At 41.0% G+C, this 23,654-nt stretch overlaps 1 protein-coding gene across 2 annotated transcripts; it reads left to right on the top strand.

The window, feature by feature from the left end:
* The first annotated feature begins 6,580 nt into the window (after positions 1–6,580).
* On the top strand, positions 6,581–23,264 carry UPF3B (UPF3B regulator of nonsense mediated mRNA decay). Of its 2 annotated transcripts, XM_059157513.1 has the most exons (11): positions 6,581–6,839; positions 7,734–7,840; positions 8,212–8,318; positions 11,979–12,077; positions 13,397–13,507; positions 14,947–14,990; positions 15,464–15,646; positions 16,049–16,087; positions 17,948–18,108; positions 18,431–18,725; positions 22,247–23,264. In XM_059157513.1, exons 1-11 carry the CDS (start codon positions 6,684–6,686, stop codon positions 22,394–22,396), a joined length of 1,452 nt encoding a protein of 483 aa, XP_059013496.1. In that variant the 5' UTR covers positions 6,581–6,683; the 3' UTR covers positions 22,397–23,264. The 2 variants fall into 2 exon arrangements, with proteins under 2 accessions (XP_059013496.1, XP_059013497.1); XM_059157514.1 differs by lacking the exon at positions 16,049–16,087 and having other exon boundaries at positions 6,582–6,839.
* Positions 23,265–23,654: the final 390 nt, after the last annotated feature.

Raw genomic sequence — 23,654 nt, 5'->3', positions numbered from 1 at the left:
TATTATAGGCATAAAATACTGTGATTTACCAGTTCTTTTTTTTTTTAGATTTTATTTATTTATTTGACAGACAGAGATCACAAGCAGGCAGAGAGGCAGGCAGAGAGAGGAAGGGAAACAGGCTCCCTGTGGAGCAGAGAGCCCTATGCGGGGCTCGATCCCAGGACCCTGGGATCATGACCTGAGCCGAAGGCAGAGGCTTTAACCCACTGAGCCACGCAGGCGCCCCTGATTCACCAGTTCTATACATTATTCAGTGCTCCTCATGGTGAGTATATCTTAATCCCCTTTACCTATTTCACCATCCCCAACCCACCTCCTCTCTGGTAACCAACAGTTCCCTATATTTAAGAGTCTGGTTTTTTAATCTCTTTTTCCCTTTGTTTCTTCAATACCACATATGAGTGAAATCTAATGGAATTTGTCTTCCTCTGACTTGTTTTGCTCAGCATTATACCCTCTAGATCCAACCATGTTGTTGCAAATGACAAGATTCATTCTTTTTTATGGCTGAGTAATATTTCATTAATAAACATCATTGTATTTATTTATTTAGAGCACGCACAAGCAGGGGGAGGGGCAGAAGGAGAGGGAGAGAGTCCCGAGCAGGCTCCATGCCCAGTGCAGAGCCCTGTTCTGGGCTTGATCTCACAACCCTGAGATCATGACCTGAGCTGAAACCAAGAGTCAGACATTTAACCAACTGAGCCACCCAGGTCCTGAAAGTGAATGAATTCTTTATGTCATATCTTCTGTTACCTCTTGTTTTATGTCATGAGCAGATATGGTGAATGGCTGCTTAGCATCTTTTGTTATATTCCTTAATTGATGGTAAGGTATTTTAAATAATTATACCTTGGGGCGCATGGGTGGCTCAGTGGGTTGGGCCTCTGCCTTTGGCTTGGGTTGTGATCTCGGGGTCTTGGGATCGAGCCCCACGTCAGTCTCTCTACTCGGCGGAGAGCTTGCTTCCCCCCACCCCACCCCAACACCTGCCTCTCTGCCTACTTGTGACCTCTTTCTCTCTCTGTCAAATAAATAAATAAAATCTTTTTAAAATAAATAAATAAAGATCATTTTGATCTTGCAACAATGGTCGTCTTACAGTTCCCATCATGCTGGGTGAAGTTGAACACCAAGCAAGTCCCACATGAGTCGCATGAGTTTTATTTGTGTAAGGAGTAGATATAAAAGGGGCAATACAACTTATAAAAAAATGGCCTGCTCAAGTAAGGCCAGGGAAGAATTTCAGTAGAATTTCAGAAGAAAAACAGTACGGTTTTTCTGTGTGTACGTAGACATTTTCCCTTCTGCTTTTCTGGGTGGGGAGACAAACCCAACCATGATAATGCCTGGCTTGGGAAGTGGGAAGAAGAATCTTAGACCATACAGTGGAACAGTGACTGTCAAGGATGTGAGGAACTTTGGAAGAGTTCTCTCTCTCTCTCTCGCTCTGTCTTTTATTCTCCTCTTTACCTGGTGAAAAGGGGCCATACCACATCCTTCCCCTTGGGTTTTGTTTGTTTTTTTTTCCTTTTGTTTTGGAATAAATAATATATTAATATGGTACAATAACCAAAAGGTTAAAAAGATGTACAGTGAGAAATATATAAAAAAGTGGGCAACTTCATTAATCATTAGAGAGGTGCCAAGTGAAACTGCAAGGGGGGACTTCTGCGTGGTTCAGTCTGTTAAGCTTCTGCCTTTGACTGAGGTTATGATGTCTCGGGCCTGAGATCAAGTCCCACATTGGGCTCTCTGCTCAGCGGGGAGCCTGCTTCTCCCTCTGCTTACTGCTCTCCCTACTTATACACTTGCTCTCTCTGGCAAATAAATAAATAAAATCTTAAAGAAAACCAACAACAGTGGGCTACCACTATATGATCATCTAGCTTTTTTAAAAAAAATTTTTATTTATTTGTTTGACAGACAGAGATCACAAGTAGGCAGAGAGGCAGGCAGAGAGAGAGGAGGAAGCAGGCTCCCCGCTGAGCAGGGAGCCCGATGCAGGGCTCGATCCCAGGACCCTGGGACCATGACCTGAGCTTAAGGCAGAGGCTTTAACCCACTGAGCCACCCAGGTGCCTCTGATCATCTAGTTTTCACAAGGGTATCAAGCAACTGGAACTCACACATGGCTCTTAAGAATGTAAAATAGTACGGTCTGCCTGCCTCTCTGCCTGCTTGTGATCTCTGTCTGTCAAATAAATAAATAAAATCTTATATAAAAAAAAAGAAACTTTAAAGTGTGTGGTAGATAATATAATGTCCCCCCAAAGTTGTCTACACCCTAATTCCTAGAAGCTCTATGTTAAGTGTTTAGAATTTAAAAAAAAAAAAAAAAAGAGTAGCCATGAGCTGGAGTCAGTTCTACCCTCCTCTGACCACAAGAGCAAACCAAGATTTAATTCCAGTTTCAATCTATCCCAGGAATTTGACCTTTTAACAGTCAAGCTGAAAGTTCCTGATCAGCACTAGTGAGGTCATCAGCACGATAAACACCCTACCTTTCCTTTCCTCTCAGAAAGATGTCTGAGCCTCAAACAGTCATTTATTTCCTTTTGCTAATAACCTCCTTGCCCCACCCTCCTACCTATAAGAATCTTCTATTTTGTACAGCTCTTCTGAGCAGCTCTTTATTTGCTAGATGGGATACTGCCCAATTCATGAATCCCTTAATAAAGCCAACTGAATTTTGTTTGTTTTTATTTTTTTTTTTTAGTATAGAAATGTCTAATTTATTTATTTATTTGTTATTTTATTTTTTCATTAACATATAATGTATTATTAGCCCCAGGGGTACTGTGAATCGTCAGGCTTACACACTTCACAGCACTCACCATAGCATATACCCTCCCCAATGTCCATAACCCAGCCACCCTATCCCTATCCCCCACCCCCTGAATTTCATTTTTAAACATAAATTATATGGCAAAGGGAATTAAGGTAGCTAATCACCTAACATTAACACAGGAAGAGTATTTTGGATTATTCAGAACAAGATAATCCCAGGGGCCTTAAACGTGGAAGGGGAGGGGTGCCTGGGTGGCTCAGTCAGTAAAGTGTCTGACTCTTGACTTTGTTGATGATCTCAGGGTTGTGAGATCAAGCCCTGTGCCTGGGGTTCCACACTGGGCATGGATTCTGCTTAAGATTCTCTTGGAAAAAAAAAAAAAGTGGAAGGAGGAGATAGAAGAGCGAGTGAAAAAGAGGTAGCTGAAGCAGGGTCAGAGAAAGGTGCTATGTTGCTGGCTTTGAAGATGGAGGAAGGGGCCATGAGTGGAAGAAGATGAGCGGCCTCAAAACTCTGAAAATGACAAAAAAACTACATTCTCTCCTAGAGTTTCCAGCAAGGAACTCAGTCTGCAGGTGCACCTGCCTGCATCTCAATTTTAGTACAGCGAGACCCATGTTGGACTTTTCATCTACAGAACTGCAAGGTAATAAAGGTGTGTTATTTTAACCCACTACATTTGTGGTAATTTGTTACAGCAGCAAAAGGAAACTACTACAGTTGGTGTGGGGAAAAATCAAGTGTTCAGTTTTGATGTGTTCAGAGAATCTGAACATGTTAGACAGCTATGCGGAGATATCAAACAGGCAGCCGCATAGGAGTCTGGAATTCAGGGGAGAGGTAGCGGCTGGAGGTACAAATTTCGGAGTTGACAGTGAAGAGCGAAAAGCCACAGAATGGATGAGATTAACAGAAGAGTGAGTATATAGAAAAGAGGTCTAAGGGGGCGCCTGGGTGGCTCAGTGGGTTAAAGCCTCTGCTTTTGGCTGAGGTCATGATCCCAGGGTCCTGAGATGGAGCCCCGCTTCAGGCTCTCTGCTTGGCAGGGAGCCTGCTTCCCTTCCTCTCTCTCTGCCTGCCTCTCTGCCTACTTGTGATCTCTGTCTGTCAAATAAATAAATAAAATCTAAAAAAGAAAAGAAAAGAAAAGAGGTCTAAGGACTGACCTCTGGGACACCCAGTTCTGACAGCTGACATAGGGTGGTTTAAAGCTAGCAAGCCCTCTTGGGCACCTGGGTGGCTCAGCCAGTTAAGCGTCCAGCTCTTGGTTTTGGCTCAGGTCATGATCTCAGGGTTGTGAAATAGAGCCCTGCATCAGGCTCTATGCTCAGTGCAGAGTCTATGTCAGATCTTCTCCCCCTCTCCCTCTGTCCCCTCCCCCCTCAAATATATAGGTAAATCTTAAAAAGAAAAGGGAAAAAGAGCTAGCGAGCACTCCAAAACAGAAGCAGACACCAAGACGTAAATGCAGAGGCAGATACCTAAGCTAGGCTTGTAAGAACAGGCAGGTACTGGAGACAGAAGAAACAGATCTCAAATACAAAGAAGCAATTTTGGTAAGAGGAATCAAGCATCTGCTTGGCAATAGAGGTTGAGAAAAATTTAAGGATTGAGTCTGGGTAATATATTCTAGATGTCAGCAAAGATGAGACCTTGGCTCTGAGCCAGCTTTCTGCCCGGGCTTCCATTGCAACCTTACCTTGATTCTGACATTTTTTTCCCCACATCTTAACACCTCCAAAATCAAGATGAATCTTAGAAGTTGATGGTGTGAGGGGCACCTGGGTGGCTCAGTGGGTTAAACCTTTGCCTTCCGCTTGGGTCGTGATCTCAGGGTCCTGGGGTCAAGCCCTGCATCAGGCTCTCTGCTCAGTGGTGAGCCTGCTTTCCCCCCTCTCTCTGCCTGCCTCTCTGCCTACTTGTGATCTCTCTGTCAAACAAATAAATAAAATCTTTTTTTTAAAAAGTTGATGATGGGGGCTCCTGGGTGGCTCCGTTGGTTAAGCTGCTGCCTTCGGCTCAGGTCATGATCCCAGGGTCCTGGGATCGAGTCCTGAGTCTGGCTCTCTGCTCAGCAGGAAGCCTGCTTCTCCCTACAACCCCCCACCCCCGCCTGCCTCTCTGCCTATCTCTGTCAAATAAATAAAATCTTAGAAAAAAAGTTGATGATGTTTCATAGTTCAATGGACAGCATGTTTTTGTTTCTTGGTACATAAAATAATGGTGGTCTTAGAGTCAAATGGTACCTTTGACTTCATGAAATACAAATGCTCTATCATTTAGAGAAACACTTAAAATTTTTCATTTTTTTAAAATTTGAGGGGCTGAACTTGACTGAAGTTTAATTAAATTAATAATAATAGTCACTGGGGCACCTGAGTGGCTCAGTGGGTTAAGCCTCTGGTCATGATCTCAGGGCCCTGGGATGGAGCCCCACATCCGGCTCTCTGCTCAGCAGGGAGCCTACCCCCCGCCTGCCTCTCTGCCTATTTGTGATCTCTCTGTCAAATAAATAAATAAAATTTAAAAAAAAGGATTGGAGGGATTTGCTATAAAGTAATAATAATAGTCATTAATTTTAAGTGTACAATTCAATGAGTTTACACAAATATGTATAGACATGCAACCACCACCACAATTGTGATAAAGGGCATTTTCATCATTCGAAAAAAACGTTTCCTTCTAGACAGTCAATTCCTTCTGTCCACCCCTGTCCCCTGCAATCACTGATCTTCATTCTATCAATAGTTTTACCTTTTCTAGAATTTCATAAAATGAGATTGTACAGCATGTGCTGTGCCTGGATTTTCTCACGCAGCCTAATAATTCTCAGATTCATTCATGTTGACAGACGTTATCAGTTCGTTTTTATTGTGGAGTATCATTTCATCCTATGGATGTATCACATTTTGTTTGTCCATTCGCCAGTTGAGATATTTGAATTGTTTCCAGTCTGCGGCTATTTAAAAAAAAAAAAAAAGAAGAAGAAGAATCGGCCTTTTTCAAAGTGGGAAAAAGGGTAAACCCATCTAAAGCAAGTTGGATTATATTTTATTTTCTCCTCCCCATGACGCGTGAGTACCATGACAGAATCCTTTTACTTAAAAAAAAAAGTATAAGGAAAACAAATCTCATACATTTTGGTTATATTACTCCTCTAATTATCAGTGAAAGGTGTTAAGTATCTGCGAATCCTAATCAATGTAAGGAAAAGAAATTCCAAATTTCCTGAAAGTACAGTTTAGAGTCGATAATAAAAAATACAAATCGAAAAAGAAAGAAAGCACAAGTCGTTCCCCCAGCGAGGTAAACTTTGGATAACATCGGGTTCCCTGAGGGAAACAAAGCCTGCAGAACCTAGCTTTTTTTTTTTTTTTTTTTTTTTTTTTTTTTGCCAAAAAAAAAATGTTGTTTTTTTTCTATCTTTTGACCTGAAAAACACCGAACTTTCAAGAGTAAAGACCCCTCTTTACTTACAAATAGAGACACTGATATAACAGGCTCCAGAGCGCGCGCGGCCAGAAACGGCTAACTACTTTCTACGCCGGGATTTGTAGTCCGCGAAAGAGTCCTACTAGCCAACATGGCGGAGTTGTAAATGACGTGAGAAGAGCGACCCTGAGGGAGTACGGGCCGCTAGGGGATTGGGCGGTGTGGGGAGTCGACAGGCGGGAAGTTAAGACCAGGTGCTAAAACCTTTCCATCAAAGGAAGCTTGGCGCCCTGAAGTCTCGCGAGATTCTGGCGGGACCCAATGGAACGCGGGGCCTGGCTTATCACCAGGGGCGCTTGTTGGGGGCGGAGCTCGACGGGAGTGGGACGGGCGTCGTAGGTGCCCGGCGTAGCGGCGTTTAGGCCGGGCAGCCGCTGTGAGGAGCGAAGCCGAGGCCATGAAGGAGGAGAAGGAGCATAGGCCTAAAGAGAAGCGAGTAACCCTGTTGACTCCCCCAGGGGCCACAGGCAGTGGCGGTGGGGCTTCGGGCGACACCACCAAAGGGGAAGATAAGCAGGATCGAAATAAGGAGAAGAAAGAGGCGCTGAGCAAGGTGCTTGGCCGGCTGTTGGCCCGGGAGAGGGCGGGACGGGTCCGCCACCCGCGAAGATGGTTGGGAATGGGGCTGCCCTCTTCCTCTCCCGGTCTACGCTTCTGTTTCTTCACCTGAGTGGAAATCGCGTTACCGTTTTCATCCATTCGTCCGAGATGCGGGGGGGGGGGTGGTCCCCCTTTCGGCCAAGCCCCGGGGTGCGAGTGAGAGAAAACAGGGTGGGGGGAATTCCCAGACGAGAAGCTTTAGGTCAGAGCTGTAAGATGATGGAGAGGGAGCGACAGTAAAGAGAAAGAGGAATTAAAAGGTTAATTGGAGGGGGGTTATTAAATGGTGAGGGGGCCAGCAGGGGTGGGAGGAGTATTAATGGAGGCGAGTTGAGCGTGAGTGGGTGGGGGGGTTAATGGTCCGGGGGCCAGGTCAGTTTCATCCTATTTGGGGAGCAACGACGGAACTTTTAGTATTCCTTAGAGTTTTTAATTCTTTACACTGAATGAGGATGGATTTTGTTTTACGATGTGTCGGATGTGGTAGGGCGATAATAAGTCAAATGTTCCTGGCACCCAGAAAGACCAGGGTTAGCCTACTAATTTCTTGCTAATACATCTATTGAAAAATGGGTGCTAGAAAATGATGCGAAAACCAAGTGAACTGCGGGGCTTCCGTTTAATAGAACCTTTAGATTTTCCTTTCTCCATGCAGTTCTCATTTCTAAGAGTTTATAAAAACGGCATTATTACTATGTTTGAGTAATTCTGAGCATTAGAATAGTTTTCTGCTGGGTTTTTATAAGTGAGCTCATCTTTTAAAGACCGTCTATTTTCAGGGGCAGTGATTCAGGTATGACAGAAAACTGATTTGTACTAATTTGATTTTCCTCATTCATTTCTTAAGGTGGTAATTCGGAGATTACCTCCCACTTTGACCAAGGAGCAACTTCAAGAACATCTTCAGCCTATGCCGGAGCATGATTATTTTGAATTTTTTTCTAATGATACTAGGTAAAATTAATAAATAAAAGAGGGTGGGAGTAAGTGAAAAATTTTCATCCATTCTTTTTTATCCTATTGTGTGTTTTTTTAAAGATTTTATTTATTTATTTGACAGAGATCACAAGTAGGCAGAAAGACAGGCAGAGATGGGGCGGGAAGCAGGCTCCTTGCTGAGCAGAGAGCCTGATGCGGGAGTGGATCCCAGGACCCTGAAAACATGACCTGAGCAGAAGGCAGAGGTTTAACCCACAGAGCCACCCAGGCACCCCTATCTTACTGTTTCTATTTGATTTTTAAACTTGTGTCTTACAATATATGCATACTTGTAATTCAGCCAGACACCTGCAAGCACATTTACATAATTGCTTTCCTCTCTGCAGTCTGTATCCTCATATGTACGCCAGAGCATACATCAACTTTAAAAACCAAGAGGACATTATTTTGTTCAGGGATCGCTTTGATGGTTATGTATTCCTTGACAATAAAGGTGAGTCCTTGTAACTGAAGAGGAGTTTGTCATTTGTATGTTTAAGACAATGTGTGTATCACATTGTTTTCTCAATGCCTTCATAGCTTTTCTAAAATTCTGGGTGATAAAATGTGCAACATTTGGAGAGTTTTACACATTTGCTGAGCTTACTGCAGTCTTATAAACAGATGTGTGACTTTTCACAGCCCTTGGGTATTTTTTTTTTTAAAGATTTTATTTATTTATTTGACAGAGAGAGAGATCACAAATAGGCAGAGAGACAGACAGAGAGAGAGAGATGAGGAGAAGCAGGCTCCCCGCTGAGCAGAGAGCCCTATGCGGGACTCGATCCCAGGCCCCTGGGATCAAGACCCAAGCCGAAGGTAGAGGCCCAACCCACTGAGCCACCCAGGCGCCCCGCCCTTGGGTATTTTTATTAACCTGTTACTTTTGTAGTTTGATCCGCTGAATGAAATTGCCACTGTTTTCTGTTCCTGTGGCAGTTTTGTTTGTCCTGGATTAGATGATCTGTTGTTTTGACTATTTACTAGTTACAGCAGTAATACTGATAAATGACTCTTTGAACTTGTACGACACATTTTAAATATTTACTTGACATCTTGCTTCAAGGGCCAACATTGATTTATTTATTTTAATTTAAATCTTTTAAGCCAGTAATTCCCAGTTGGAATACTGTTCAACTTTCTAATTTGTATTTGTGTTTAAAACATTGAACTTGATGATCTCCCACTTTGTATCCAGGAGTCTATAGGGAAGGAAAACTTCAGTCTTAACTCTCGTTTTATTTATTACCTGCCACTTGCAGCAAAGTGGTCAGGGAATTTAGCCAGAGAATGTCCAAGCTGCCATTTACCACTTTTCTTTTGGCTTTGTGATCATAGGTAAATGACATATCTTTTTGTTGGGCTGTTTCTCAGTATTACTTCAAAGTTGGTGAAAATGAAATCTTTGTCAGGGAATATGCCAGTAAAAGTTGAAGGATTGCCACTATGTTTGATCAGCTTTTATTAATCCCCAGTCCCCTTCCTCCACCAAAAGCAGTTACTTATCCACTCCAGCTTTATTCCAGTAGATAGCAATGTGTTCCTTGAAATCTGAGCTGTGTTTTAACTTTTTCTTCTCTTTCTTATTCGATGTAATTAAACACGTGATGAATCTTGTTAATTTATTGTTTTTGAATATCTTGTTCATCTACTTACTAATACTTTCACATTGTGTCCTTCCCTCCTAATGCTTAAGACAACCATTGTCTCTAAACTTACAGACTTTTCTTTTTCTTTCTTCATTTTTGTATGACTAACTCAGTCTGTTATATCGTCATGAAATGAGTGTTTTTGAAGATAGTGATTTAAGATAGCAGTTGCAGGGGGGAAAAGTCCAAATTCCTTAGCCTGGTAGTCAGAGTCCTTCAGAGCCTGGCCTCACTTCTGGTTTTTTTTTTTTTCCTCCAGCCCCTCTTCCACAGTTCATTCTGCTTCAGTCTGGTTTATCTATTGCTTCTCAAATAGATCAGTTAATAAGCTAATCTGATTCTGCATTCACTAGGATTTCCAAGGTCATGTTTCCTCCCTGACCACTTTGTGATGCCTTCTGGTCATTTCTGCTTACTCTGTTCTGGCACACATCTACATGCCAATGATAGTGTTTTATACCCTTTATGACATTATTCTAGAGCAGGGATCTGGTGTATTTTCTTTTTCCAACAGTCACTTGGTTTTTTGTATTGAGATATAACTCACATGCTGTAAAATTCAGTGGTTTTTAGTATACTCACAAAGTTGTACAACCATCACCACTATGTGATTCTGGAATGTTCTCATTACTCCAAAAAGAATGCTATAACCGTCCGCAATCATCTCCTCTTCTCCCTCTTCTGGACATTTCATATAAACAGAATCATATAATATGTAGCCTTTGTGACTGCCTCTTTTACTTAGCATGTTTTCAAGATTCATCTGTGTTATCGCATATATTATAACCTGATTCCTTTTTTTGTTTACAATTTTTTAAGCGTGGTAAAATACACATAAATAAAATTTACCATCTTAACCATTTTAAGTGTACAGTTCAGTAGTGTTGAGTACATTCACACTGTTGTGCAATCTCTAGAACTTGTTTATCTGGCAAGACTGAAACTCTATACCCATTAAATAGTAAGTCCCCATATGCCCATTTCTTTCTCTTCCCAGCCCCTGGCAACTACCATTCTATCTCTGTGAACCATCATTCTGTATAAAGTGACCATCCTAGGTACCTCATGAGTGGAACCATATAGTATTTGACTTTCTGAGGTTGGCTTATTTAGCTTAATGTCCTCAAGGTTGATCCTTGTTATAGGGTGTATCAGAAATTCCTTTTTAAGACAGAGTAATATTCCATTGTATGTATATATACACACACACACTGCATTTTGTTTATCCATTTATCTGTTGAGGGACATCTGAGTTGCTTCTACCTTGTGACTATTGTAAATAATGCTCCTGTGAATGTGAGTGTACAAACATCTATTCAGGTCTCTGCTTTCACTTCTTTTGAATATACACCCAAAGGTGGAATTGCTGGGTCATAATGTAATTCTATTTTTAATTCCTGGAGGAACTACCATATTGTTTTCCATAGCAGCTGCACCATTTCACATTCCTACCAATAATGCATGAAGGTTCTGATTTCTTCCTGTCCTTGCCAACACTTGTTATTCTCTGTTTTTTTTTCCTTTAATAGCTGCCATTCTAATGGGTGTGAGGTGATACCTCATTGTGGTTTTGATTTGCATTTCCCTAATGGTTAGTGAGGTAATATTTTCATCTTTTCATATGCTTGTTGGCCATTTGTATATCATCCTTGTAGAGATGTCTATTCAAGTCTTTTGAACATTTTTTAATTGGGTTTTTTGTTGTTACTGAGTTGTAGGAGTTCTTTATATATTCTGTATATTGACCCCTAATCAGTTAAATGATTTGCAAATATTTTCTCCCGTTCTGTAGGTTGCCTTTTTACTCTGTTTTGTTCTTAGATTCACAGAAGTTCTTAATTTTGATGTAGTTCAATTTACCTATTTTTCATTTTCATTGCCTGTGCTTTTGTTGTCTCCTGGTGTATTTTTTTAATAACAATTTTATTGAGCTATAATTCACATGCCATAAAATTCACACTTTTTAAAGTGGTTTTTTGTATATTCACAGAGTTGTGCAGCTATTGCCACAATCTAATTTTAGAATACATTTAGCACTCCAAAGAAAATCCCCCATATTCCTTAGTAGTCATTCCCCGCTCTCCCCCAACTATGCCCCCCGCTCTAGGCAGTCACTGATCTTCTTTGTATCTCTATAGATTATTCTAGAGATTTCTGATTGTATTTTTTAAATGAAAATTGATCTGTAGATCCCCCCCCCCCCACAAATCATCACACTTGTAGAAGTTGAATTTAAGTGAATATTGTATTTCCCTGCTGTATCTTTGCATTATGTTAATCAGTGCGAATTTGGGCTCCTTTAGTAACACACTGATTTTAGTTGTGCCCGTGTGATTTATGCCCATTGAGAGGCCCCTATTCAGGTGACTCCCAACCAAAGAGGCCTAGAAAGCGGTGGGTTGACTCTCTTGCATCCACTTTGTTACTTTTTTTGTTACAGCAAGTGTGGTATTTTTTCTAAACAGGTCAGGAATATCCTGCTATAGTAGAATTTGCACCTTTTCAAAAAGCTGCAAAAAAGAAGACTAAGAAAAGAGATACCAAAGTCGGGACTATCGATGATGGTACAGTATAGCTCTAGTTATGTCATGCTATTGCCATGGGTTTTTAAAAGATATCATCTTTGTGGGAATTAATTGGATTCCAGTCTTTTAAATAGGAAAACATACAGAATACAGTTCACGAGAAATGTAATTCACTGCTGAAAGCTTTGTTTAATTGTTTCAATGGAAGTGGGTTTCCTGTAGAATTCCCACTCTTCCAGCTACTGCCATTTCATTCCTCTACTGTCGAGCAATATATTGTTGACTGTTGAGGAGTAAATTACCGCTGGTTTGTTGATTAGAAGACAGTGGGGGAAAATGAGATGTATCAAAGTGCAATTCCTTAAGGTCTCATACTGTTTTATGATTTTTTTTTGTTTCCATTTTTATAGAGGGGAGGTTTATCATTGAGAGATGGGATGGAAAATTTTTTATACTCAGGTAACAATATAAAGTAGCTGAAGTGGCCTGTTTTTTTTAGGTTTTGAATATGCAGCGAACTGCACACATAGTGATTATATTGAACTGGAATAGAGGAACTGAAAAACTAGAATAATTGCCATACAGGGTAAACTGGGTCCATATTTTGAGCTCTGTGTAATGTTATGTTGGATAAGGCCTTAGCTGTAATATTTTATATCTGATTGACATTTTGGAATCGTCTAGTTTGATTTCCATTATTTTTTATAGTAGGTATTTTATAAAGAAAACATGGAAAAGGTTCAACACACAGGTACTTACTGGTTATATCACAGATTCAGATCTGGGAGACCAGATCAGTGATATGCTTCACAGTGTGTAGAAACTCCACAAATACAAGCAATGGAATGACTTAGATGTGTTACCCTTTCTGATGTCAGATGCATCTAAAAAACACCTTCAGGAATTACCATCAACTCCAGTGCAGAATGTAGGACCTCAAATTACCTTTCTGGAACACCTGATTTTCAGGTGTTGGGTTTACTTAAAGCGAGGTATACCCATACAGGAATTGCTTACATGCTATCTATTAATACTGTGAAGGTCCCATAACTACAACTTTCAGTTCTCACGTAACTCTCACGTAACTCTGGGTTAGTTGGAGCAGTGACTTTTAAAACCAAACTACTTCACATCCCTGGTGTCTAATTATCCCTGACTCCATGCTATACCAGGCTCCCTTAGTATGTATGGGGGATAGGGGTTCTGAGAGTAAGGGACCAAGAAAGCCCTAAATGGTCTAGTGAGTGTGTTTAGGTTTATTTTTAATTTTTAATTTTAGGTTTATTTTTAATTTTCCATGATGTAGAAAGTTATGTTAAAGTCTACTATATTTTCTGTTTACTTAAACAATGATTTAGATCCAGAATATAGAAAATTTTTGGAAAGCTATGCTGCAGATAATGAGAAAATGACATCTACTCCAGAGACACTGCTAGAGGAAATAGAAGCAAAAAATAGAGAATTAATAGGTAAGTGGGCAATAGGAATTAAGGACAGTTGCTTTTTCTTCAGATGACTTGTCTGACTCCCACTTCTGGCTGTGTGACCATGGGGAAGGCACTAACTTCTCTGAGCCTCTGTTTCTTCTTCTGTAAAATGCAGGTAGTACCTGCCTCACAGGGTTATGTAAATGCTTTGAGAAGATGGGCAAAATTCTCTGTGACCTATTTTAATGTCACATAAATATAAGTGGAAAAAGCGTAAAGACCCATGGGACCTTTAGATAATTGGTAAGCCTTTGAAGATAAACTGGTATTTTCTAGTAACAAGTAGCTCACATTCCTGAAAAAAATTTGAAAATATCAAAAGGTGAAATTAGTTACTGCAAAATTGAAGACTTCTTGAGAAAGTCTAGTTTGGATGTTCTAGTAGTAAATTGTCACTCTTCTAGTAATAAATCGTCACTCCTCTATCAGCTCTAATCATAAGCAAAGCCCCTGACCCAAGATTTCCACTCCTAGGAATTTATCCAAAGGAAGTATGCTTTCAAAAAGCCAGCTATAAGGTGGGGTTCCTGTGTGGTTCAGTCAGTTAACCATCCCGACTCTTGATTTTGGCTCAGGTCATGATCCTCAGGGTCATGAGATCAAGCCCTGCGCTGAGCTCCACACTGAGCATGGAGCCTGCTTAAGATTCTCTCTCCCTCCCTCTGCCCCTCCCTACTCTCTGTCTCTCTAAAAACAAACAAACAAAAAAAGCACAAAACACTAAAAAAACCCTAATTACAAGACTAGATAGCCTTATTCAGAATATTGAGAATTACATATTCTTATAAAACTTTTTTTTAAAGATTTCATTTGTTCGTTTGAGAGAGAGCACAAGCGGGGAGGGGGGCGGAGGGAGGGGCAGAAGGAGAGGCAGACTCCTCAATGAGCAGGGAGCTCACGAGGTCCAGTCTGAGGACCCCGAGATCATGACCTGAGCTGAAGGCAGATGCTTAAACAACTGAGCCACCCATGGGCCCCCTAAAATGGTTTTTATTAATAGATGCAGAATATAAGCCCATCTCTAATGGTTTCCTTTGAATAAATTCCCAGAAGTGGAATTGTGGGGTCAGAAAGATTAGATATTTTTAGCTCCTTCAGTGTCTTCCCAGTTGAACAGATTTCTAGTCCCATTAGTCCCATCTGTAAAACAAGAGAATGTCCTTTGCACTACATTCTCACCAACACCAGGAATTGCTCTTTTAAGAAATTGTTTTAATTTGAATTTCTTCACTTTTTAAAAAGTATTTTAAATCTTCAGAACTGAAGTAGAATATTGTGAAACTTCTTTCTGATAACGTACGTGTGAACTGTTTTAAGGGGTATACTTTTCCCACCTTGGGTGGTTGGCAGGGAATGTCAGAAAATGGAATCCTTTCTAGGGGTTGATAAGTATTATTAATAATCTGTTTACATTTATGTAGCTAAAAAGACAACCCCACTTTTGAGCTTCCTGAAAAACAAGCAGGTAAACCTTTTGTTTTTATAGTTCTCTCAATACTTTTATTTCATTGGTTCATGGTCTGTAAACATATGAACACTGGGATCCTAGAGGAGAAATAGCTGCTTTTTCCACCCTTATTCCTTAAAGATTTGGCTCACTGGCCTCACTTTCTGGCCCACTCCTTCGGTCTGGTTGTTGGGCCAAGGATTGACTCTGCAAACCTAGAGTCTTTAGCTTATTCAAGAGACACTCCCTTGAGTTTCTGAAAGTCTCTGGAAATACAGCAAGTCAACAGTGGGAGACTGATACCAGCAGGCCCTGGTCTTTATTCTCATATTCACAATGGGGTGGGGAGGGGGTTAAAGAGATAGGATGCCCCTTTGTAGAAAGTAGGAAGGAAAGACGATCCAATTTAGTGGGTGTCCACCATACCTTCGGGATTCAGTTTCTGGTGGAGATGATCTTGTTTGAAGGCTTATGCTGAGGTTTCTTTCCAGAGAATGAGAGAAGAAAAAAGAGAGGAAAGAAGGAGGCGAGAAATAGAAAGGAAAAGACAAAGGGAAGAAGAGAGGAGGAAATGGAAAGAAGAAGAAAAACGAAAAAGGAAAGACATAGAAAAGCTGAAGAAGATAGACAGAGTTCCAGAAAGGGACAAATTAAAGGATGAACCAAAGATTAAGGTATGAAAATAACTTAAATTGACTGCATGTTGCTAAAAATCGCATGTATCTACTTCATTAAATATGCATGCATCGTGTGTTGGTGTAAATATAGTTTTTTGGTTTTGTTGTTGTCTTTGGGGGGGTGGTGAACCAACAGGTATCTTTCCAATAATGCTAATAGTATTATTTTTTAAAATTTGAGATAATTTCAACAGATCTAAGTAACTTACATGATATTTCTTTAGTGAAGACTGCATTATTTTTATCATTGCGAATGTTCAATGTTTGGATTATTATTCTCTCAGTTCTTCATAAGTAAGGGCTTAGGGCTGGCTGGCATGAAGTATGGGTTTTATTCAGCTTTTCCTTCATATTTGATACATGAAGTTGCCTCATCTGTTTGTTTTCCACTGTCTTCAGGTACACAGGTTTCTGTTACAAGCTGTGAATCAGAAAAATGTAAGGACCAAGTACATGATACAGAGCATCTAGTATCATGTCACACACACAGGTCTTAGTTAATAATAAGTCCTTTTGGTGGTGGTGGTAATGATAACCTGTAGAAAGCTCTTCCCTGACTTGAGTCTTCTTCAAATCTGAGCCATTTTAAATTCCTACCTTAGAAGGAAGCCCAGATGCCTTCCTGATGCTCTGCTGGGTACCCAGAAGCTTCCACAATATACAGCTAGAGGACATCTGTGCCTAAAGAGCTCTTTTTTTTCATGTGCCCCTCCTAACTGGTTGCCTTATGGGAGTATTTAGGGATAAATATCCTGTGTCACATGCTTCCCCGTTACCTTCTTTCATCTACCGGGAATCTGTGAGCAGCAGATTCTGATGAACACGCTGCATCTAGGAAGCAGAAAACTTGTAGAAAAATTGCAGCCTTACTGCTTCTCTTCTGAGGGCATGGCTTGGGCAGCTCTTGCTCCCACAAATGTTCTGGGGAAGTACCTAGTACTTCAGAGAAGGTCAGAAAAAATCTCACAGAGGTGGTGGCAGGGTCTCCTTTTATCTCCCCAAAACGAAGCAGGCCAGGGTTTGTTGCCCACAAGGCTCTCCCGGGCTCATTATTGGCAACAAGGAGCTTGGCAGTGGGGTGGAAGGTTCCCATCTTAATTCCTTCTAGTGATCTCTCTCTCTGCCATGCCACAAGTGACCTGACTTGCTATTCCTGTCAGCAAGGCAGAAGGTAGAGCCAGCCATACTAGAAACATTCATCAATGTTCTTAAGAGAGTAATGAACATCCTGCCTTCTAACAAAGATGTTCATTGGAAAAATAAGAACACTCCCGATGAAGCCTCACGGGGAGCCCTCGCTTTACATTGGTGCCTCCTCGGTGTCCAGCTCGGACTTGCTGTCTGCTGTGGCTGCGCGCTGAAGTACTTCGCGCTTCAGTCTTGCGCTGCTTTGCCTTTCGCTTGGTGACTCATGAGCCGCCTTCACCCTGAGACAAAGCTTTGTGTGATGCCTTCACTCTGAGACTTGAAATTCTTCCATTTTGCCTAAGAATCTCTCTGAATATCCGACGCTTGGGGGTATTCTAGAGAGGTTCATGGCAGTGGTGTGAGAAAGAAACTATTTTGTTAGCAATTTGGACTTTATAAAGCACATTTTAGAAATGCATTGTCATATATATGTGTGTGTCTCATATATATATGTATGTGTGTTTGTGTGTGTGTGTGTGTATATATATACACACACACACACACACACATATATATATATATATATGTGTGACGTTGAGCAGAGTTCCTACTCGGTAGAGATGGAACTTCACAGTTCTGTGAGGTATTTGGATTTTTAAATCAAATAATGAAACTATAATTGTACCATAATAAGTGTGTTATTCTCAGGCTCAAGGCAAAATTATTCTTGCAATGGATCGCTCCTTTGGTGACAAAGGCATTCGTCATTCCAAGTACTACAAGAAAACGGTCCAACAGCAATCTGCCTAGCATTTTAAATTTGTGGCTTATTTTCCGCATCAAGCGATATCAATATGCCAGTTTGCTACAGAAGGAGTACTTGGAAGTGGGCAGCGGTTCACTGACAGGCTGACCCATCCAAAGCCAAAGGAGTGTTGATCCAATTGCCACAAGTGATTAAACCACTTTGAGTGGATGACACTTTCACATTAATGGCATCCTTTTAGTCAGTCACTGCTCTTCTGCTCTAGTCATTCACCTGTAAGTTTAAGAGTATCTGCAGAAAGAGGCCTTCTGTAGCCTTGATTCAAAATATTTAGTATATTATTTTCTTTGATAGAAGAGAATGTCCCACCCTTCAAAATAAGAATAAATTTGTTCTCTTTAAAGCTACTCAAGAAGCCAGAAAAAGGAGATGAAAAAGAATTAGATAAAAGAGAAAAAGCCAAGAAACTGGACAAAGAGAATCTGAATGATGAAAGAGCCAGTGGGCAGAGTTGTACACTGCCCAAGCGCTCTGATGGTGAACCTAAAGATGAAAAGCCTAAGAGGTCAGTAGTCAAGGGCTCTTTGATACACTTGTTTACAGCATATTTCTACGCGCTAGTTTTACTGCCGTGTCTGGGACTCGTGCTTGAGTTATGAGGGGTAGGAGGATGAGGAGAGGGGTTTCAAACATTCTAGCACCTCAGTCTGGGTGAATGACTTCTGGTGTGCACTTTTTTTTTTTAACTGTTTTTCAAAATGCTAATATTTTTTTACTCTGCTCCAGAAGTGCCCCCTCACTGTAGTGGCCAAGTCCTAATCAGAGACATGTGCATGTGTGACTAGACAGGCTTTGAGGGGGTCCGCTCAGATCTGTTTCCCATGCAGGCCCGAAGAGGAGAGTGTCCGAGACTACCGGGAGCGGGAGCGGGACTATGAGCGCGACCAAGAGCGCATCCTGCGGGAGAGGGAGAGGCTGAAGCGGCAGGAAGAGGAGCGCCGCAGGCAGAAGGAGCGCTATGAGAAGGAGAAGGCTTTTAAAAGAAAGGAAGAAGAATTGAAAAAAGAGAAAGAAGCCCTTCGGGATAAAGGAAAGAAGACTGAAAGCACAGAATCAGTAAGCAGCTCAGAAAAAACTGAAAAGAAAGAGGAAGTGGTTAAGAGAGATCGCATAAGAAACAAGGTGCTGCTTTTCGTTGTATCTCTTTTCATGAGGCTTTTTTTTTTTGCCTGCAAGTGTAAAGGAAAGGGCCAGCTCACTGTATATGACAGACTTTTTTAAAGAGGAAGTTGAACTATCTGCAACTTTTCTCAGTCTCAGTTGGGTCCTTTTATTAACACTAGAAATTTCAAACAGACACAGAAGTAGAACAGAGACTAGGACACACACATCACCCAGCTTCAGCACTTACCAGCTCATGGCCAACCTTTCTACTCTGCCCCATCCCTACCTCTCCTGGATTCTTTTTTTTTTTTTTTTTTTAAGATTGATTTATTGATTTGAGAGAGAGAGTGAGCAAGAGCAAGAGAGGCAAAGGGAGAGGGAGAGAGAATCTCAAGTAGGCTTCCACACTGAGTGCAGAGCTCGACAAGGGGCTCAGTCTCACAGCCCCGGGATCAGGACCGGGGCCGAAATCAAGAGTCGGACACTTAACCGACTGTACCACCCAGGAGCCACTGGATTATTTTCAAGCAAATCCTAGACATATCATCTTCTTTAAATACATCAGTATTAGAGACAGATTCTTTTTTTTTTAAGATTTTATTTATTTGATAGATCACAAGTAGGCAGAGAGGCAGGCAGAGAGAGAGGGGGGATGCAGGCTCCCCACTGAGCAGAGAGCCTGATGCGGGGCTCGACCCCAGGACCCTGAGATCATGACCTCAGCCAAAGGCAGAGGCTTAACCCACTGAGCTATCCAGGTGCCCCCAGGTTCTTTTTCTTAATACAATCCCAATAGCATTTTCATACTAAAAAAAAAAAAAAAACCCTAATAATAATTCCTTTATGTCCTAGCTACTATGTTGTTTTTTCACTAATAACTTCTTTACGGGCTCTAAACAATGTCCACAAATTGTATCCTTTAAGTCTCTTAATCTAAATAACCTCCCCTCCTTTTGTTTTCCTGCCATTTATTTGCTTCCGAAACCATTTTGCCCAGAGGAGCTATCGGCTCTAAATTGGTTGGGCTAATTATATCCCTGTGGTACCATTTAATATGTTTCTCTATCTTCTCTGTTTCCTAATATGTTTCTCTATCTAACAGTTCTATCTGGGGCAGGGGTCAGCAGATTTTTTTTCTGTAAAGGGCCAGATGGTAAATATTTGAGGCCTTGTGGGCCATATGGTCTCTGTTGGCACCACTAAACTCTGTAGGAAAGCAGGCATAGATAATATGTCAAAGAAGGAGTATGTGTGCCAACCAGACTTGATTCATAAAAACAGGTGGCTCCTCACCTACAGGCCTAAATATATTCAGGCTCAGTTTTTGGCAAAAATACTTCATAGATTGGGGCACTTGGGTGGCTCAGTCAGTTGACTCAGGTCATGACCTCAGGTCGTGGATTGAGCCCCACATCAGGCTCTGTGCTTAGTGGAGTCTGCTTTCCTCCTATCCCTCTCCTTGTGCCCCTCTCTCTGTACTGTCTCGCTCTCAAATAAAGAAAGAAATCTTAAAAAACAAAAAAAGAATGCTTCATGAGATGGAGGGGTGCCTGATTGGCTCAGTAAGTAGAGCATGCAGCTCTTGATCTCAGGGTTTTGAGTTCAAGCCCCACATTGGGTGTGGAGATTACTTAAAAATAAAATCTGAGAAAGAGAATATTTCATAGATTGTGTTGTGTACTTCCTGTTGCATCATATCAGGAAGCGTGTGACCTATGGGTGTCTTTCTAGTGTAATGTTCTGATCAATCAGTAGCCATTGTATTGTGGTTACGGAACAGGATGTCCTTGTTTGGATATACAAGCTGAAATATTTAGGGATGAAGGGTCGTAATGTCTGCAACTTGCTCTCAGATGATTCTGTAAAAATCACATATATATATATATGTGTAAGACAAACCATAAGTGACTCCTAATCTCACAAAACAAACTGAGGGTTGCTGGGGGGAGGGGGTTTGGGAGAAGGGGGTGGGATTATGGACATTGGGGAGGGTATGTGCTTTGGTGAGTGCTGTGAAGTGTGTAAACCTGGTGATTCACAGACCTGTACTCCTGGGGATAAAAATATATGTTTATAAAAAATAAAAAAAATAAATATATATATGTGTACTAAAGACAGAAGGAGCATGTGACAAAATGTTTATAACTGTGACTCTTAAGAGAAGGGTATTAGGTATTCATTGCACATGTTTTGCAACATTTCTATAGATTTAAAATTTCTCTAGGTGATAAAGTTGAAAAAACAACTGATCAATAGGTTTAGGTATTGTAAAGCCTGATCCATCTACCATAAAAAATTTTAGCCTGAGGGGCGCGTGGGTGGCTCAGTGGGCTAAGCCTCTGCCTTCAGTTCAGGTCGTGATCTCAGGGTCCTGGGATCGAGCCCCACGTCGGGCTCTCTGCTCAGCGGGGAGCCTGCTTCACCCTCTCTCTGCCTGCCTCTCTGCCTACTTGTGCTCTCTCTATCAAATAAATCTTTAAAAATTAAAAAAAAAATTTTAGCCCAAAATTCAGTTTATACAGGAAAGGCAGGATAAACACTTGTTCCTTTCCCTTTATGTACCAGCATTCAGAGTAATGAGCTGGTGTCCCAGCCACTTCTAGGTAATCAGTGAGTTTTGTTTTGTTGCAATAATTTGTGGATTTAGAAATAGTTGGCACATTACAACTTGTTACCATTGTCCTTGTTGATGTTTTACATTGTTCCTTCTTTGCCCAGTGGGAGCCCCATCATCCATTTCATTAAATACTATGTAGGAATTTTAACCTGTTTCAACATTTCATCTTATAAAAATAGTGAAACATTTTGCTGGAATTGTTCAGTTGAGAATAATGCTTTAAGGCTAACTTTCATACACCAGGGAGAAAGGGTAAGGAAGGCTCATATCATTTTTTGTTAAATTCAAAAAGGGCTTAACGTCTAAGTTTTCCAGAATCCTTCTGTCATAAACCACACACATTACTTGAATTAAGAGGTACGTGATGACTTTATTGAGGCTTAGTTAGGAATTTGAGATCTAAAATGCCACCTAGAGAGTCTCAGACTGGGGTGGTTAGTTGCCATACATGAATTAAGAAATAATCATGTTTGTGGCAAGTTGCATAGGGTCCACGCTCATAGTTTCAGGGAGGTCTCCACTTAAGACTTTGCATTCTTTATTACTGTTTTACTCCTATGATGATCTTACGTGGTAGTGAATGTTAAAGTCAGTTTACTGATGGGGAAAAGAGACAGGCAATGGCTAAGGTTTCGAAATAAAGGAAATTCCAGCTAATTCAGTTTATCTTGAGATGGTTAAGAAAATTAGATTTATTGAAAACATATCATAGGGATATAAAATAATAATTAGAAAATGGTTGCTTTTATTTGGAGATCGGGAAAGGAAGTGGGCAGTTAGAGGCAAATTAACCATCAGCACTGTCGGTTTGATCTCGTAGGAATTGTCTTTGGTATACATCAATATATAACTTATGACTCTGTAAATCCCCTATAAATGTTGAGTAGCGGTGTTGTAACATTAACATTTAATTTTACTTTAGGATCGCCCAGCAATGCAGCTTTACCAACCAGGAGCTCGAAGCCGAAATCGACTCTGTCCACCTGATGACAGCACCAAGTCTGGAGATTCAGCAGTAGAAAAAAAGCAGGAAAGTGGTATTAGCCATAGAAAAGAAGGAGGAGAGGAGTGATAAGTCCAGAAGGCCTTAGGTGTCCTGACTGTCTAGGCAGCCAAAGAGCATGTATTAAGCAATCCAGAAGTGCCTTCAGGGCAAAGGAGTAGAGAGAGAGAAAGGGGATCGCTGTGCTGGTGGGGTACACTGCAGAGGAGTATGTTTTTTTCCTTTGCGTCAAAGCAGGAACCTGACTGCAGGTTCAGGTTGGAAGTTCAATTTCATTTTTTATGCAGTTCCTACAAATTAACTTTAAAGTGTCAGACAAAGATGGGGGAGAGGACATGCATTGTAATTTGCAGGCAGGAAAGGTCAGGTGAGGACTTCATTAGGTATGACACAGGAGGGGGAATAAAGACAGCTGGTTCTAAAAGCAAGGTTTGGGAAATCCTGGATTGAATTCTCTTCATTTGAGTGGAACAGAGTCACTGTGAAGTCTTGTTCAGATCTAGTTACATTCATTGTTGGTGGTAACTGTTGACTTTGTGTAGTGTAGGTGCAACAAGCATGTAATTGTAGTACAAGGACAGTGGAGGATATAACAAATTTTTGCCTGTACAAAAATTTCACCAGTCCTGTCGTGTCTATAGCCTGTGTCCTAAAGTTTTAGGATTAGTTTTAGTTTTTTGTTTGCTTACGTGAGCTTAGCACAAAGAGTATTTTTAAACATCTCCTTTTTTGCCTTTAGCAGTTTTTATATTAATAAGTAAAATTTAACCCTTGTTTGATTCTTGACAATCCAGTCTTTGTTCTAATCTTAGGTCTCATGATCTGAGTGCACACCCTCTCCAGGAAGGAAACCGTACCAATATTTGTTCCTGTCAAATAGCAACTTTTAGTCCTGGCTTGTTTTGCATTGATGTCAATAAATATCAGCATCGCTCAAGTGTGAAGCTAAGTGTATTCATTAACTACTAAATAACTATTCATTTTGAGACATTAAATTTCCGATACTGAATTAACCTCTTGGGTATTTTGAAAGGGGATGAAGGATACTCCTTTCTGCCTTCACTGGCATTATGCCTTTATTCTTCCCACCAAGAAGATCCAATCATGGTTCACTACTCTCGTTCCACAAAAACCAAAATGTCTGGATGATATCCTTGAGCTGCTGCTTCATGTCCATCCTGCCGGCTTCTCCTAACGTGGCGTCAGTCTGCCCTTACTAAGTGACCATTTTAGTTTAACTCACCTTTGAGAAACCAGTTTCCCAGGAGGCGGGTAAAGAGGATCAAGATGACTAAAAGAATGGTCCTCAGCTGGGAGAGAGGACCAA

This window comes from Mustela lutreola, chromosome X, assembly GCF_030435805.1.
Source record: "Mustela lutreola isolate mMusLut2 chromosome X, mMusLut2.pri, whole genome shotgun sequence".
NCBI lineage: Eukaryota > Metazoa > Chordata > Mammalia > Carnivora > Mustelidae > Mustela > Mustela lutreola.
This window is presented reverse-complemented; position numbering and strand designations above follow the sequence as displayed.

Coding starts and splice junctions, on each gene's coding strand:
- UPF3B (XM_059157513.1), top strand. CDS start 6,684: ATGAAGGAGGAGAAGGAGCATAGGCCTAAAGAGAAGCGAGTAACCCTG. Junction 12,078..13,396: donor AGTCGGGACTATCGATGATG/GTACAGTATAGC, acceptor ACAATGATTTAG/ATCCAGAATATAGAAAATTT. Junction 16,088..17,947: donor AAGCTGTGAATCAGAAAAAT/GTAAGGACCAAG, acceptor TTCTCTTTAAAG/CTACTCAAGAAGCCAGAAAA.